Source organism: Mastigoproctus giganteus, chromosome 3, assembly GCF_048544385.1.
Source record: "Mastigoproctus giganteus isolate SK-2022 chromosome 3, ASM4854438v1, whole genome shotgun sequence".
NCBI lineage: Eukaryota > Metazoa > Arthropoda > Arachnida > Uropygi > Thelyphonidae > Mastigoproctus > Mastigoproctus giganteus.
In genome coordinates, this window is record NC_143577.1 from 201,652,545 (window position 1) to 201,671,385 (window position 18,841).

Sequence of the window (18,841 nt, forward strand, 5' to 3'; positions counted from 1 at the left end):
GATTGTACAGAATTTTTAAAGCTGAAATTTAAGACAAAAGCTTTAGGCTACAAAGCCAGTACATCAGGTCACTAGTCTCAATTGTACATACTTGTGAGCAAACTAAGCTTGCTATTAAATGCTATAATATTGTTTTCTGGAGGCACTTCACATCTCCACGACATTTTACCTCATACTTTAAATAAAAAGCACTGATTCAAAGGGAGAAATATATTGTTGTTTATTTGAAGTGCAATACTGAGGCAACTTGTGATGAAGTACCTTCACAATAGTATGATACATTTCGTAGCAAACAGTTTGCTTAGTTGCACACAACTAAAACTATTGGCTAATCTCTACAATAATGTATATATACTTCTGATGGCACAAAACTTTTGCCCTCAATTTACTTAATTATTTGATGAGTAACAAATAGTTATATTTATTGTCATATGATAACAAATAGTTATTTGCTATCAGAGTAAAATTATAAGATTACATATTAAATAAAATTGGGAAATTTGGAATCTGGAAAAATAATGTGCCAAGTGGAATCTGATGATAGTGTTGGAAGAATGGGAAACATAATAAAACATACTTTTCAATTCCAACTGTAATTCTCATCTGTGCAATATTTAATTAATTAATAGTGTGATACACTGAGTATGTGGACCCAACCTTGGCTTGATGAGTTTGTTAGTACATTTCAAAAGGTCATTTGTAAACAATTTTTTTATTAGGCAGTTTATGTTTACATGTTGCCCACTGGACTAATATTAAGAAAACATTAAATGAAAGAAAAGGTATTTTTCATTTGGTATAAAAGTTTTTTCCTCATATTTAATAAATCTCATTAGACATCCACATGTCCTTTACACAAAATGTGAGAATCAGAAGTTTCCAAAGTTCAAAATCCATCATATACTGCTTCACACAAGTGAATGCACAGTTTTTGGGAACGCTGTGCTTCTAGAGACTTGGGCAGTCCCCTTCAAGATGTCCCATATAATGACACATAGGTTTTTGTCCTGTTCTTCATTAAATGATAAAAGGTGATGCTGAGGTCAGTGTGGGATGAACCATGCTTTATACTCGATCATTATTCATAACTTTGATCTCTTTTTAGTGAAGGAGATGGGATTACTTAGAGTAATTCAGATGTAGACCTCTCATTGCCGGGTAATCTTCAAGAAGTTAAATCTGGTTTGATATGTGTAGAGTGAACCCCCTAACAACTGATAAATTCAGTTGTTTGGGGGGGGGGGAAGTTTCATATAACATCTCAAAATATCTGCATAGGAAAGAGAGTATATCATCAGGAATGACTCCAAAGCAGCAACTCCAACAAAACTACTCCTTTTTGGGGCATACCTCAGACAGCCTTCCAAGTTGGAAGGTTTAGATCTGTCATTGAGTACTCTGAATTAGGTGTCCCATTTGATTTATAGTGTTGATTTCTTGTGAAAGACATATAGGTATGAAGTCAAGTTGACTGAAACAGTAGTGGTTGTATGTAGTAGTAGGTTCCTAGTTGTATAAATTTTTCAAAGACCTTCATCCTCAGTCTCTTGTAGGTATTGCAGGAGCAGCAGTGGTAGCACACACTTCTTAATTAGACCGGGGTTCGAGCCCGTGACCACCAAATACGGAGGATGCGGAAAGGTCAGGGAATGACCACTGCATATCCCCGGAGCATTATGGCCTTAGTTGCTAATGCTCCTAAAAACCAAATAACAACAACAACATCATGTAGGTATGTTCATAGTGCAATTGATGGAAAGCCGACCGGGCTACCCGGGTGGGTAAAGTACCTGTCTGGCAACCCAAAGGTTGCGGGTTCGAATCCTGCCTCAGACTTGGATCATCATATTGGGGGAATTTCCTCCTCCCTGACAAAAAAATTAGAGAATCTGGCAAAAAAAAAATGTGCAAGAATAAATCAGTTATATACAAATAAAAATATGCAGTGCATGTATTTATTTCAGACTGTGGTTCACAATCCCCCAACCCTAGTAAGCAGTAAGGTAACCTGTTTTATTTCATATGTGGTTAATTAATAAAAGTTGCTATACTTATTTCTTGTCAAACTCTAATGATAAAATTGTTAGTGTTATTCAAGGTGAGCATGTTTCAGATTCATTTATCATTTTCAGGAGTTGCAGTAGATCAAAGTTTGAGGACCCCTAGGATTATCCATTTATGACCTTGATAAGCTGCTCCAATGATAAAACACTATCCTCCACTTGTTTTCCTTGTCTTGACTTATGAGGCAAGTGAGAGGCAGGAGCTGGCTTGAATATCAAATCAGCCGTCATGGAGGGGCTTTTGGTCCATATTAAAACTTATTCTGGTTGAATAGGATCATTCTGAATTTCATCAGCTTCACATGGGTTTGTTCATAATGAGCATGCTATTGCTTCAGGAAGTTTTCTCTGTTTTTGTAGGTGATTTAGTCTGCTCATTGGCCAGATCTTTCCTGATTTTGGTAGGCTCACTGTTTATTTACGAACTTACTGTCACAAAGAAAACTTCTCCAAGCTGGCCTCCCTAATTATTCTCTATATCCACTATATTCACTCCTTTTAATTGACATCAAACTTCCACATCAAAAATCCACATCTAAAACTTCAATCCTCATACATGAGAATGATATGAACCTATACAAACAAATTTACTTATTTAACAATTTTCTTTATTAATTTAACAGCATTTTTTATCTTAAGCTGATTTCCCACAAAAATAAATTATATATCTTTAACACTTCTGCTGCTGGATTCTCCAATAACCTTTTTGACCTAGGATTTAGTAAAACTGGATTGGGGAGGCTTTTTTTTTTTTTTTTTTGGACTTTATTCTCAATATGACTGAATTAGTCAGCCACTGGGAAAGGTTGCTTGATGAAAATATCTGGGTTTTCTTCTGTCAAATCGGACAAAAAATTTCTGAAAGTCAGTGGGTTCCTCCTTCAAGTGGATTGAAAATCTGATGCCACATATTTGCATCATGATGCAGTGAATGTGTTAATCATTAATCCTCTGACTGTGGTTTTCCTTTGTTGAAATTTTTTAGAGTGCCCATTCCATCCAAAACTTCAGAGACACTCATTGGGCACTGACAAAAAAACTATTCAACTCCCTTTTTGGCTTCTCAAGTTGTACTTAAAGTAAATAAACTAAAAAATAATCCTGAAATCCCTATATTTATTTTAGCTTTTTCAATAATAGATCTCTCCAATATGGTCCATCTCTTGTGGATCTTAAAGTGGATATGCAGACACGTGTAAACCTCTAACTTCTCAAGAGAAGCACTGTACAAAGTCACCCCTCCCCACTATTTGGGAAAACTAAAATTTTGTCACTCAGGAGCTAACTAGGGTCTGTTATTGTAACCTTCTGTTTCATCATTTAAAGGGTAATAAATGATGAAACAGATTTATAGGACCTATTATTGTTGTTATTACAATAGTTGATATCTAAGGAACTCTTAAAATAAGCAGCTGACTAATAAAGAACATTATGTAGTATTCTAATAATGTACAAGTTAGTGCAAACACATCATATTAGTACGTAGCAAACTCTGAATTAGTAAAAACGGCATTGTTTTAGTTAAATCTCATATTGTGAATACCTTCATAACGAGTTGCCATGGTATTGCACTATAGTGTTACATATCGCACGAATAAGTCTCAGGCTTAAGACTTTAAAGTGTTTCAGTCTAAATTCACTTTATACACCATCAGACATCTCTCATATTGTGGAGTTAAACTTCACAACTGTTTTGTCATCATTGCATCACCAGGGTACCTACCCACCCACCAACCAAAGAAACGGTGCCGTCTGGGTGGTGGTAGCCGCTGAGAATAAGTAACAATAGTCTTCTTCTTTGGTGAAGTGTTACTTATTTGAAGTAGTGCAATATCATGTCAACTTGTTGTGAAGGTATTCACAATATGAAATTTAACTAAAACAATGTTGTTTTTGCTAATTCAGAGTAGGCTGCATACTAATATACAGTAATACCCCGAAGTTACGCGATAGGTGGGTCCGACGAAAATCGCTTAAGTCGAATTCGCGTAACTCGGGGTACAACTTTGCATATAAATACATATAAATTTTGTTTAATTGGGACCAAGGACTAACAAAAACACTAGTTTGGAAGAAAAATATTTAATAAAATTGCAGTTATTTATACATATTAATACAAAATATGTATTAAAAAAATAAACAAGTTACGTAAAAAAGTTATTTCGATGTCGATGGCTTCATAAAATCTAACAAATTCGTCTGACGACACATCGCCTTCTTTTTTTCACGCAGAATTTCTTCGTAGCAAGCTAATAATTTTTTTTATTTCTTGCTTTGTAGTTATAACGCGTTCTTCATTGGTGTCTATGTGTTCTAAAATTTTTAAGCCCTTTTCAATTGAGCTGAGACCTTCTGTCAAACTTGCAATTTTCATGTGCTTTTCTGGTGGAACTGGGTCTGAAGTGTCGAATACTTCAGTGACGTTTTGCTCACGCATCGCTATGAGCTCATTCATTGTCAGCTCCTGACTATGTGAATCCAACAGCTCGTTGACATCATAACCATTGACTTTCAAATCTAATTGCCTGGCAAGATTAACAACTTCTTCTGTCACGTGAGTGACATGATCAGTTTCTGGTGTTGTTTTCGTCTCATTTTTTTTAGAAAAATGGACAAAGTTTCTTCAGACACCATTCAATGTTTTTTTATGAATTTCATCCTAAGATTCTTCAATTATTCTTGTGGCATCTAAAACATTGAATTGTTTCCAAAAGTCTTTAACAGATATCTCACTATTTTGTCTCATAGTTTCATTCAGACATGCAAATGAACGCCTCGTGTAGTAAGCCTTGAATGTTTTGATGACTCCCTGGTCCATCAGTTGAAGCAAGCTGGTTGTGTTTGGAGGCAAAAACACAACTTTCACACATGGGTCGAAATTAATTAGGGTGGCAGGAGGGTGACCGGGTGCATTGTCAATAAGAAGCATCACTTTAAATGGAATCTGTTTAGACTTGCAATAACGTTCGCTTCGGGTATGAAGTGGTGACCAAACCAGTCCTCAGAAACGGAAGCTGTCACTCAAGCTTTATGATTTGACTTCCAAATCACTGGTAAGCTAATTTTAGATATACACCAAACAAAAAAAATCAAGAACCGCGTAACTCCGAGTTCGCTTAAGTCGGGGTATTACTGTAATGCATTTGCACTAACTTGTACATTGTCTAATTCTTTCGCAGTCTGAGGCTTAAGCCCTTAAAGTGTTTCAGTAGTATTTCTAATTTATTTATACACTTCAAAGTTTTGATATAAAAAAAAATAGTTCTTCTGGAACTAGTTTATGATCATGTCTTAGATTAATTGTTTCTTAATTTATAACCTAAAATTTAATCTAAATAAAGAATGGTTTATTATTTTTATTTAAGTTTGTTTTTTATCGTCATTTATAGCATTTGAAGCCATTACCTTAATTAAATGATTATTAGTAAAAATGTCAATTTAATGTAACCAAATTTAAGAAAATTTTAATAATGTCTAACACATTAGAAGGATAGAAGCAGAACTTATGGAAAAAGCTACTGTGAAAACTAGGGAGCCGGGTGAAAAGCCTCTAGGAGCTGTTTTGTCTGGTAAGTTCAGTTTTAAATTTTGTTTAAAACCTAAACAGTACATTATCAAACTCTTGACTATATTTTTTCCCATGTCTTTCCCCTGAGTTTTGCATCTACAAAGGTATATTTCAAAGTGTCTTGACAAGTTATCAAATTTATGAATTAGTATAGAATTAAATAGCTTATGTTTTTTTTTAATTATGGATTTACATAATTGAAAATTGTTTTGCTTTTATCACAAACTTATGCAATTTAGCTGCTCACTATTGTGGAAAATTAGAATATGCCATAATGAAGCATAGTGGGCAAATGAGTGAGTGAATATAGAATATACAATAAGAATTAATGCGTGAATATACATATTATTCAACTGTGAACTTTGAAAATATTATTTTTTAACTCCTATTAAAAGAAAATAATGTACTGTAAATGTGAAAGCTTATCAGTGGGAATAAAGACATTAAAATGTAACCTTTATTTTTGACATAATAAATAAATAAATAAATAAATAATGCAAAAACAGTTTATATCAGTTTATAAACAGAAGATCCATACAAAAATTGTATGTCTTTTATATATATATATATATATATATATATATACACAATTTTTGTATATATAATATATTTGTTATTTAATAACAACTCAACACCATAATGCTAGGTATTTTGTTATCTGCTTGGATCTCATGTATCACAAACAATCACAAATGAAGTATTAGTTGCAGATTATGGTATAGCTTTGGGTAAGTGTAAAATTACTGCCTTGTTTATGCATTAAAGAATGCCAATATTTTTTGCTGTAGCACTGTATACCAACAATGGCTGAGCAATTAATACTAGTGCTGAGCAATTAATACTTGTTTATGCATTAAAGAATGCCAATATTTTTTGCTGTAGCACTGTATACCAACAATGGCTGAGCAATTAATACTAGTGTATTCAATGCTGGAACCATTGTTATTTTCTATATTTATTAATAATATTCATTAAGACGTATCACGCTTAATGTCTAATTTTGCAGATGATATTAAGATTGGCAGGGTTATTACTCAAAGTAATCAATGTATGCTACTGTAAGAAGATCCATAAAAATTAATCATATCGGTTGAGAAGTGCTAATTGAAGTTTAGCATTGACAGATGCAAGGTACTGCATATAGGTAGCAGTAATCCCGGATTAACATACCAGATGCCACACTTAGGGTACTGAAGAATGAAAAAGACCTGGGGGTAATTGTGTAGTCAGATATGAAGTTCTCTTAACAGTACAGACATGCTACCAGCACAGCTCATGGGGTTTTTGTCCATGATGTACAGAAATTTTGCCAGCAGATATAAGAAGCTGATTATTCTGTTGTATAAAGCTATGGTTAGGCCATTTTATCTTGAGTACTACATACAGGTCTGAATGCCTCATTTTAGGAAGGATGCTGATCTGTTGGAATGGATGCAGAGAAGAGCAACAAGATTAGTGAGGATGAACAAAAGGTGCTCTTACCAAGAAGGGCTGCAGTTCTGCAAATTGCAGCATCTTTACACCAGGCATATATGAGGAGATGCCGACTGAGCTAGCTGGGTGGGTAAAGTGCCTGCCTGCCTGGCAACCCAAAGGTAAAGTGTATTGATGTCTAACAGCACCAGGGGTTCCCCCCATCTCCGCGTTGCTTTCATTGTGGGTGTACCAGTTCACTGGGAAGGCCAGAGATTTAAAAGTGTATGGATTTTGTATAAGTGTAATGTTATGTATCGTTGTTCATCTGGCCATTTAGCTGCTGGACCCCTACTGAGGCCCAACGTTGCCCACACTTGGCCCTGTGGAGGCAGACCAGGTACACAGTAGTATGGAGTGTTACTCTGGCAGGCCCTGCCACCTAGTTTCCTGAGATTTCAGTGGCTAGGGCCTATGTAAAAAAAAAAAAAAAAAAAAAAAAATGTAATGCAACACGCGGCAATTTTCAGGGTAAGATGCTAAGAGATTATTAGAGGCCAAAAGGGCATGCGTGACTTGATTTGAACAATTAAAATTTTGGTAGTGTGGGGCATACACTATGATATTTAGTCAGAGTGAGGAGGAGACTCAAGGCTGGGGGGGAAAGTCAGAAATATGGGGTCAATAGGGAAGACGGCCCCAGAGAAGGTCAGTGGGGCATGCTCATGCTCCACCAGGAGGAAAAGAGGGGTGGGCGAGGGGGAGAGAAAAACAGCAGAACCGTCCCCTCTCTCCCCCGCCCAGGAATTGGAGTAAAAGCCCTGTGCAAGTGAGCACAGGTGTAGGATCGCCTTGTGGCGTCGGCAGCAAAGCTGCGTGTAGTCCCAGTAGTTGAAGTGTCCAAGCCGTGAAAGTTCGTCATTCCTGGGACAGTCCTGACCTGTCTAGTAGTAGTACTGTATATCCATTTTTGTGCAGGCGATGCATGAGCGGGTATCCTCACACTCGTCATTCATATTTCCGCGTCTCTATCAGATAGGTTGTTTTGCTAAGAGTCCGCGAGGTCCCTCCTTATTGAAGTTTCTTATATTCAGAAGTTGTGTTTTGCGCTGGAGGGGTAAGCAGCTCTTGCACAAGTTTCTCCTTATTATTGTGGTTCCCTGTGAACAGCAATTCGTGTTTTTCGCCGGGTGAACAACTCCTGCGCGAATTTGGCTAGTGCCTTGTACTCTTCGCATGAATCTAGTAGGTGCGACTCGAGATGTCTTGGGAAGTATGTGGTTGCTGTCATAAGTCTGCAGCGTAGGTCTTCATAGTTGGTACATTCATACATTATGTGTGTCCAGGTTTCTGGCTCTCCACAAGAGCAACGTGGGTCCTCTAGGATTCTGAAAGATGCTAATTTCGCGTTGAACGTTCCGTGGCCTGTCAGCAAATAGGTTGTAAAAAGACCGGGTTGAAACCAGGGTGGGGGCTTGGGGTACACCCTGTCTATGGTGGGCAGAAATTTCTTTGTAATTTCGCCTTTGGTTGTGGCAGTCCATCGATCCTGCCATACCTGCTGTAAGTGCCTTTGTAGTCTGATTTTTTCTTCTTTCTGATTCGCAGCTGTGTTTACTGTAAAGCCAAGGAAGGTGCAGGGTTGTCCTTTTGCAATGCTGTGAGTGATGCCGCAGCGAATGTTGCACGTTTGAATCCCGCCTCTGGCTTGGATCAGAGTAAGATGCAAAAACTTTGGGAGGTGCATTATGGCCACAGAAGCCGATGCGCCAACAACTAAAACAAAAAAATATATATATATATGAGGAGATCTGACTGAGGCGATTAAGGTATTGAACGTATTGAGCAAGCTCAATGCTGATGTCATCCTTTTCTTGTTCAGAGACTACACATGAGGGGGACATAAATTCAAGTTGAGAAAGGATGGTTGCAGGATAGAATAAATTCAAGGAAGAACTAGATAAACTATTAGATAGGATGGACAGGTCTTGTAGGAAGGGTTGAGTTGTTGTTTTTTTTTTTTTTTTTGGCTGATATCTTTGAATATAGTTGACTTTCAAAAATATTTTTATACCAAATTTGAAATATGAGTAATTATTATTTATCAATGAAGGAAAGGAAATTATTAATCAATCAAAATGAAAACATAATTTATATATTTTTTAAATTTTAAAAAAGTTTATCACAAAGTTTAACCCAGAAACAATACGCAAGCTAGAGGAAGGGAGAGGAAAGAGAGAAGTAAGTTTGTTAAAGTCAATATTGTACAATTTGCTAAGTCTTATAGAAAATGCCAATTCTGTAGACTTTGTCAAACCACAACAGTTTTTATATCTGTTGAAATAGTACAAATAGTTTATCAGGAACATATATTATAGGGGGCATACCAGTTATTTATATAAAATGATATTTGCTTCAAGAACATAGCAATAAGTTTGATACTAAGATCATTTTTCTTAAACTTTAACAACCAATTACAGGCTTTTAAGAATGGCCTAATATTGATATAAACTATTTAAAGGGACACTAGCAACAACAATTTGTGAAGTGATTCTGTAATTCTTGTTCTTTAAAGGAGTGGTTACACATTAACTGAAAAATTACACAGGTGACTAATTTCTTATCCAGTGTCTGTATATATTTTTTAATTAATTGTTTGTTATCTTTTATTGTACAGTAATAATAACTGATATATTTAATTTGATAATAAAGTATTTTTGAGTAGGCCATTATATTCAAAGATATTTTAAATTGGTGCTGGTTAAGTATTTGTGCTATGAGTAGTTGTTGGTGACTCCATTGTCAGGGAAACGGGGAACATGCTTTGTAAAAAGGATAGGTGGAACAGGACCAGGGTATGTCTGCCAGGGGCAAAGGTTGATGACGTTGTACACGTTGGCACTAATGATATTAAGAGTAGGAGACCAGCGGAATTACTTAACAAGGACAGGTCACTGTTGAAAAAAAGCCGTGAAGTAGGGTTGAATTTGAAAGTGTCTGCAATTCTGCCCAGACACGATAGGAGGGAGTATATGATGAGAGCCTTATCGATCAATTCGGCCCTGGAAAGATTGTGCAAGGCTCAAGGGGTAGAATTTTTTTCAGCCTGGACTGTACTTGTTAACAGGAGAGATTGCTTCTACAGGGATGGGATACACTTAAATAGAAAGGGTGCAAGAATATTTGCTGATGCTATTGAGGCAGTGTTAGGTGGGTCAGAAAACTGCTAGCTTGGGGGGAGACAAAGACAAATAGATTAACAGTAGCCACTGGCAGAGGTGAAAGAGATTCTTGCACTGCTTCTATTGGAATGAGCAAAAGCCTGAAAAACAATATGCAGGATATTTCAGAGACTGCTGGAAGTCATTGCGGTACAAGTAAACACATGGGTTGTGTTAGGGTAGCTAAGAATAGAAACAGGTGCATGTATACTTGCGTGTACACCAATGTTAGGAGTTTAGTAAATAAATTTGATGAATTTGAGGTTTTGCTCAAAACATCAAAGGCAGATATTGTTGGGATATCAGAGACATGGTGTCACACAGATATAAGGAATGCAGAACTGGAATTTGGGGAGTACAACGTCTACAGAAAGGATAGACAGGATAGGAAGGGAGGAGGGGTTATGCTATTAGTTAAAAAACACATAAAATCCAAGGAAGTGAAGCCAGTCAACATCGATGTATAGGGCAGTGTCGAGTCAGTTTGGTGTGACATAAGCATGGGTAAATCAAAATTGAGAGTAGGAGTGTGCTACAGGCCTAATGACTCTGATGAGTATAATAAGATACTGTACAGGGAAATAGAATGGGCCAGTAAATCAGAGAGTCTTATAATGGGGGATTTTAATTTCCCAGATATTGACTGGAATTTGTGGGTTGGTCACTCACACACTAGCAAGGCTTTTGTGGATTTATTGGATGATTGTTTTCTACACCAGCATGTTCGGGAGGCAACTAGAGGGAGTAATACTCTTAATCTGATTATCAGTAGTGATTCTTCATGCATTAAGAATCTGCAGATAAAGGAACCACTAGGTGGCAGTGATCACAGTGTGCTGAAGTGGGATTTACTCAAGTAGGTAATTACCATCAGAGGTAAAGGGAAGGGTTTTTGCTTTCGTAAAGGCGACTATGATGGGCTGAGACAGTATTTAAATTCTATGCAGTGGGACCAACTGATGATGTTACCAACAGCAAATTCAAAATGGGAAGCATTCAAGGAACTAATCTTGGAAGCTACCAGGCTTTACATACCAACGAAGAAATGTTGTTCAAGGTTTAGGCCTAAATGGTTGTCAGATGAACTAATGAGACATATGGCAGAGAAGAAAAATGCATGGGATACATACAAATTAATGGGTGACATGGAAGCCTATGATAGATACAAGTTGGTCTGTAACCAAGTCACAAAGGAGATTAGGCAGGCAAAGGCAGATTATGAGAAATCCTTGGCAAAGGATGCAAAGAAAAACAGGAAAGAGTTCTTTACCTATTTAAACCTAAGAAGGAAAGGGATGAATCAGATTGGTCCACTGGATGTTGATGGTTCAGCAGTTGAGGATCCTGCTCAGGTGGCTAACAATCTAAACGAGTATTTTGCATCTACATTCACACATGAGCAGTTATTCAGGAAAGGGAATGTCGTAGGTGAAGTAAACATTAGCAGTGGGCTAGATGATTTTCTAATAACTGAGAGGAAAGTGGAGGAGAAATTGTTGAGGATAAACATAAAAAAGCCACCCGGGGTGGATGGGATCTATCCAGTTATATTAAAGGAGGCAGCAAAGGAAGTAAGCAAACCCCTGGCCATAATTATGAGAGCTTCTTTGGACTCAGGGGAGGTACCCATAGACTGGAGATGTGCAAATGTAACCCCAATTCACAAAGGAGGATCAAAGGCTGACACAAGTAATTGTAGACCTGTGAGCTTAACTTCTGTTCCAGGAAAATTAATGGAGGCACTGGTTAAAGAAGCACTGCAGGATCATCTGGACAAGAATTCAGTTATAGCTCAGACACAGCATGGTTTTGTTAAGGGCAGGTCTTGTCTGACCAATTTGATTGGATACTATGATGCAGTCACAAAAGAACTAGATGCAGGGAATAACTTTGATATTATATATTTGGATCTTAGAAAGGCTTTTGATACTGTTGTGCATGGAAGACTGCTGAACAAATTGGAGCAGTGTGACATTGGAGGCAAATTGTTGCTATGGATAAAGGGGTGGTTGAAGGGGAGAAGGCAGAGAGTGGTAATCAATGGACACTGCTCAACGTGGACTAATGTTATTAGTGGAGTTCCTCAGGGTTCAGTGTTGGGTCCATTGTTGTTTTCTGTATTTATAAATGATATAGATGATGGTATATCAAGCTTAATGTCCAAGTTTGCAGATGATACAAAGGTTGGCAGGGTTGTTAAGGACACTACTGATGCTATGCTGCTGCAACAGGATCTGGAAAGGTTGAGCAGATGGGCTGAGAGGTGGCAAATGAAGTTTAACATTGATAAATGTAAAGTACTACATATGGGAAACAGTAACCCCAGATCAACGTATCAACTCTGTGGTACTACGCTGATAGTGGCAGAGAATGAAAAGGACCTGGGGGTAATTGTGCAGGCAGATATGAAGTTCTCTGAGCAGTGCAGACGAGCTGCAAGAGTAGCTCATGGTGTCTTGTCAATGATATACAGGAATTTTTCTAGCAGGGATAGGGATGTGATTATTCCCTTGTATAAGGCATTGGTCAGGCCACACTTTGAGTACTGTATACAGGTTTGGAGGCCTCATTTCAAGAAGGATGTAGAGCTGCTGGAACGAGTACAGAGAAGGGCAACAAGATTAGTGAACGGAACAAAGGGTTGCTCTTACGAAGAAAGGCTTAAGTTTTACCAATTACAGAGTCTGGAGACTAGGCAACTGCGAGGTGAACTGATAGAGGTGTATAAGGCTTTGAATGGCTTGAGCATGCTCAATGCCGATGGGATTCTTCCTCTTTCTCAGAATAATCACCTGAGAGGGCAAAATTCAAATTGAGGAAGGACGGATGTCGGATAGATGTGCGGAAATTTGCCTTTAGCCAGCGGGCAGTTGGTTTGTGGAATAGACTTCCATCACTTGTTGTTGAAGTTGATAGCCTAAACAAATTTAAGGCTCAGCTGGACAGGTATTTCGAACGAATGGAGGGGTGAAATGGGAGTAGTGGTTGTGCTTTTTTTTTTTTTTTTTTTTGGTTGATGCTGAATAAGTTTGCTTTCTTGCATCATATGTCTCTACTAATGCTAATGCTAATGATTTTAAGCTTATTATCTTTCGATATGCATTGTAGTAACACAGGCAAGGTATTAATATTACTCAGTGGTATACTGAGTTTTCCTGATCAACTTGCACTTTCTAATAATGAATACCTGAAAGTATACTCGTATTATTATAACCATGAAGCGTGATCAGCTACAAAATCATAACGGTAAAAAATTTACAATCTGTGTGGTCAGCCAGTATACAGGCAACCCCTGTATAACACGGTACTTCTGCAACACAGTTTCACTCTAACAGGATTGATAAATTGCAGCAATCCTCGCTAAATACAATATTTTTCAGCTTTTGTGTGGGAAAAATCCTACTATTATGTTGGATGTAATTTTTCAACATTTCCATTCTTTTTTTGTGAATCCCCTCTGCTGACTTGCTAGTCAATAAAATCTCCATATTTTATTTTGTTTTTGGAAATCCACATGTTAGGTTCTGTGCTGTTGTGCTTGTTTGAGACCATAAAAAATTGTGCCTTTGAAGCATGCAGTTCGTCACTTTTAAGGTTTTTGTAAAGTTATTTTGGTTTTTATTTGATCGTTTATAACTTTTTCTGGGTATGTATTACTAAACTTTGTTCTTAAGAACCATATTGGAATAATTTTCTTGTTGTGAATTAAATTCAAGCTCTAAATTATGCCTAAGGAAAGTAAAAAAGCACTGCTCAAGAGAAACTTTATTTCTCTAGAATCAAAGATACAAATTTTGGATCGTCTCTAAAAAGAGGAAAGGTATCATACGTTGCAAAAGGTTTTAATTTTCCAGATTCTTGCTTCATTTAGAAGCAACAATCCGGACCATAAAGAAAAATGAACAGAAAATTAGAACTGCTATTGCTGCAGGATCTTTCATTTTTGCAAATATGACAGCTCGTTCCCGAGCACCAATAATTGAGAAAATAGAAAAAGCACTCAGTATTTGGATTGACGATAGCAGTAAAAAACAGATTCCATTAGATGGCAGTGTAATTAAACAAGAGGTACTAAAAATTTATAACCTTTTCTTTTAAATGGTTAGAGAGAACCTTCTGTTAACCTGGGTTTATTGGCAGTAAAGGTTGGTTTGAGCAATTTAAAAATCACTTCTCATTACATAACATAAGAATTCAAGGGAAAAATGCATTGACTGATAATGAAGCTGCCAAGCAGTATGCAGAGGAATTTCAAAAAATTATTGAAGAACACGAATACGCACCACATCAAATTTTCAATGCCAATGAGACAGGTCTTTGGCGGGAAAAAAATGCCCAACAGAATGTTAATTTCAATAAAAGAGAAAACTGCACCAGGTTTTAAGACATCAAAAGATAGTGTAATGTTACTTACCTGCAGTAATGCATCAAGAGATTACACGATAAAACCTTTGCTAGTTTATAGATTCTCTAATCCGCGTGCAATGAAAGGTGTAAATAATAACTCATTACCAGTATATTGGAAAGGAAATAAAAAAACTTGGGTAACTGCCAATTTATTTAAAGAATGGTTTCTAAATTTTGTTTTGTGCCAGCTGTGGAAAACTATTTAAAGTGGAAAAATCTAGATTTCAAAGTTTTGTTACTATTGGATAACATACCAGGCCATCCAAAAGTTGAAGTAATGTTCCTACCACCTAATACAACTTCTTTAATTCAGCCATTAGATCAAGGCATTATATCTAACTTTAACTCATTACATCAGAAAATTGTTACAATGGATTTTGTAAAAAAATTGATTCCAAATCTATTGAAGTGATGGAGGCATGGAAACATTTTTCAATTGTGGACTGTATCAGAATATACCTTTATTGCTCAAAGAAGTAAAACTGTCAATGTTAAATGCACATTGGAAAAATGTATGGCCAGAGTCAGTTCATTCAGAAAATATGGTTGAACTGTCAGAAAATGGAATTAATGCGATAATAGAACTTGCTAAGTTGGTAGGAGGGGAAGGTTTTGATGATAGACTACTGAAGACACTCAAGAATTACTGGTAGAAAAAGAGGCTGGCTAAGCAGATTTGGTGGAAATGGTATCGGAGGTAAACCAAATCAATTCAGAGGATGATAGCACAGATGGAAATTCTGACGTTCCAAATTTTCCACTAAAAAGCAAATGGGAAGGCATGAACTTAGCCAAGCAATTTGAATCTTATTTTTATTTTTCAAATGCAGATCCTTTGACTGAAAGGAGCACAAAGTTCAAAAGGGAGTTTCAAAAATGGGTAGCTCTATACCGTGAAATTTACAAAGATCTATCAAGCAAAAGCAAACAAATCCAGATTGCTGATTTTTTAAAGAGAGCAGAAGATGCACAAAATCTAGATGCTTCAGAAGAAAGTTCAGATGGCGATATTCTGCAACAGAGAAAACATTCTTGTTTGATTATACTTAGCAGCAATGAAGAGGACGAAAATTAAATATATGTACATTATCTGACATATGTATCACAGTTTTTAAGATGTTTGTTCAGTTATTACTATTTTTAATAAAAATTAAGTTTCCGATAGTTATAAAAAAATGGTGTATTTTTGTTAGATTTTGGATCATAACCCCATTTTTTGTACTGGTTCTTAGTCCCATATAACACAGTTTCTCACTACCCTGTTATACGAGGGTTACCTGTATATTATATATATTTATGTGAATTGAATTGTTTTATGCAACTTTTTTTATGTTTGTTTACTCAGTTTAAAATTGAATTATTAATCACACTGTTTGAAAAAACTATTTTTATATTTTTTATTTTTTTTATTCCTTTTTTATTTATTTATTTTTTTATTTATTTATTTATTTTTTTTTTAGTTTTTTCAAAATTATAAAATTGTAAACTTAGTCATTTACTGTATAATTTTTTAGTGATATAACTATATTATTTATGCAGTATTAGGAAAATCCTGCATACTCACAATGTGTAATGTTGCTGGCTATAAAACTGTTGGAAACAGAATAAACAACAGTCTACAAGACCAAGTTTTTGATAAAAAATGGCTGGCAATATGACATCACGTGTTCATTGTCAGTTATGTGCATGTATACAAGAGGCAAAACACCTTTTAACAAAGCATAGAATAAGTTTATTTGACTTGCACAATAGTGATTGGTTGTAGAGTGGTGCTAACCACACAGAAGAAAGACAGCATTAAATGTGGTGGAACATTAACATATGAACTGAAATTATCATTCCAATGTTAATGTTATTTATATTCTCTCAGACCTTTGAATATTAGAAGTTCTTATGTATTGCTAAGTATAGTTCTGTAAGCGATAGTGGCAGTGAACCTTAGTTTTAAATCAGTGCGGGTGTGCATGCACACACAAATTTTGATTGATGCCCACTTATTAGGTCATCATGAACATCCTCACATCTGTCTTTGAACCACTTATACCATTCAAACACATTGATATGCATTAACATTTCATCACCATAAATGGTTTTTAGTATTTTATACATTTTTTGGTGATTTTCCCCATTTAAAGCAAAATTTGATATTTGTTGCAAATTCCATTGCAAAATCATGACATGGAACATTAACACTATTAAGGAAACTGGTTGTTACTTTTAACCTGTCAGCATGCTGGACAATTTCTGTACCACCTTCTGTTGGAAGAAGTTTGACCTACAACACACCACTTCTGTTTATTTTCAAACTCATCAAACACGACTGCAATAGCACCAATCCGAGAACTATTGCTGCACTTGGTATGTAGTGATTTCATTACTTGTCACTTGTTTGGAGAGGTCTGGGTTCAGCTCCTATCTATGATAGAGAAAGTTCTCAATCAATGTTGCAGTTAGACAATCTCAGGTGGAGATGGTAGGCCCCATGAATTATTCTGGGTTTTTCAGCTCATACAACGTACAAATTAGCCTATTGGCCTGTATTCAACTTTCCAACAGGCAAGTTGGCCACAGACAGACCAATGAACTAACTTGCATGCAGTGATTTTTTTTTATTTCTTGCAGGTAATACTGTAAAGGAAAGATGATGAAAGCTGATGCTTATTTAGAGATGATATAAAAAAAGTACATAAAGAAAATGGCCAGCCTGTCTGAATTTGAATTTCAAAGTCACACTATTGGTGCACATTTAGCAGGTGCTTCAGGTGACTAAAACTTCTGATTTGTTTAAAGTATCCAGAGCACTATATCCAAACTGATGTCTGCATTCACCAAATATGGAAAAACAAAATCTGATAGTATGAATTGTGACAGAAAATTAAAACTGACTGAAAGAGACCACCACCTGACACTGAAAAGAATTGTAGCCTAAAAACAAAAACTACCACCTCAAAAATAACTATAGAACTTATGTGAGTCTCAGCATCCAGTTTGTAGCAAAACAGTTCAGTAAGAACGTTATAAAGTTGAAATTTATGGTAATGCCATTATTTCCAAGCCACTCTCTACTGATGGTGATGCTACGAAGAGGTGTCAGGAGCACAAAACTGGACATCTGATTGGAAACATGTCACATTTTCAGACAAATCATCATTTACACATTTTGCAACATCAGGGAAAGTTTACTTTTGGTAAATGCCAATGGGAGTACATTATCATGACTGTCTTGTTCTAACCATTAAACATTGATAGGGGAGGAGGTGGAGGATCAACAATGGTTTGGGCAACATTATCTTGGTATTCTTTAGATCCTATCATCACTGAACAGGTAAATTTCCCTCATTACCTTGATATTCTGAGTGACCAGGTTCATCCCATGGTGTAAATATTGTTTCCCACAAACAGTGCGATGTTTCAAGATGACAATGCTCTATTACACACAGCTAGGTGTGTCCAGGATTGAGGAGCATGAAACTGAGGCTAAGCACCTCCCATGTCCTGTACAATCACCACACTTAAATGTTATTGAGCCACTGGGCATGTTTGGAAGGAGAGAGAGAAGCAAATTTCCTCCACCTTCATCACTCAAGGAGCTTGAAACATTTCTCCATGAAGAATAGTCCAGTATTCTTCACAAGACAGTTCAAGATTTATGAACCTATTCCACGTAGAATAGAACCTGGTTTAAAAGAAAAGGGTTGGCCAAAACCATATTAGTGCATACCTGACTCTTATCACAGGTTTCCATTATTTTGTCCCCCTCCCCCATATACTGCAAATGGCATCGCATAGTATCAGTTAATCACATGTCCCATGGCATTCTTCGATTTCATATCCTCCATGAACATTTGCAAGGTAATGACTCAAACATGGTGATATGCCAACAGTCATCTTGTTCAGACAAGATGACTGTTGGCATATCTATATAGAATATAAACACAGAATGATGAGGCACTGAATGTAGATACTTTCAGTCCATTTTCTGTCCTCTCAATAATGATAGCGCTTTGAGTGTGACCTTGTGGTTTTAAGTTCAGAAATGCTCATCTGTGATTGGTCATCCAAAATTAGCATTCCAAATGGCAGCAGGATGTTTATTTAAATTTCTTTTTTAATGTTATTAGTATCAGCAGAATGATGCAGGGAAACAAGCATTATTATATTCAACTATG

At 36.4% G+C, this 18,841-nt stretch overlaps 1 protein-coding gene across 1 annotated transcript in view; it reads left to right on the forward strand.

Moving 5' to 3' along the window:
- Arp10 (Actin-related protein 10) overlaps nt 1-18,841 on the forward strand; it is a 195,174-nt gene that overhangs the window by 106,197 nt on the left and 70,136 nt on the right. Inside the window, exon 7 of the mRNA XM_090370814.1 lies at nt 5,550-5,632. Coding sequence (XP_090226940.1) covers nt 5,550-5,632 — 83 coding nt within the window. The remainder of the gene's footprint in view (nt 1-5,549; nt 5,633-18,841) is intronic.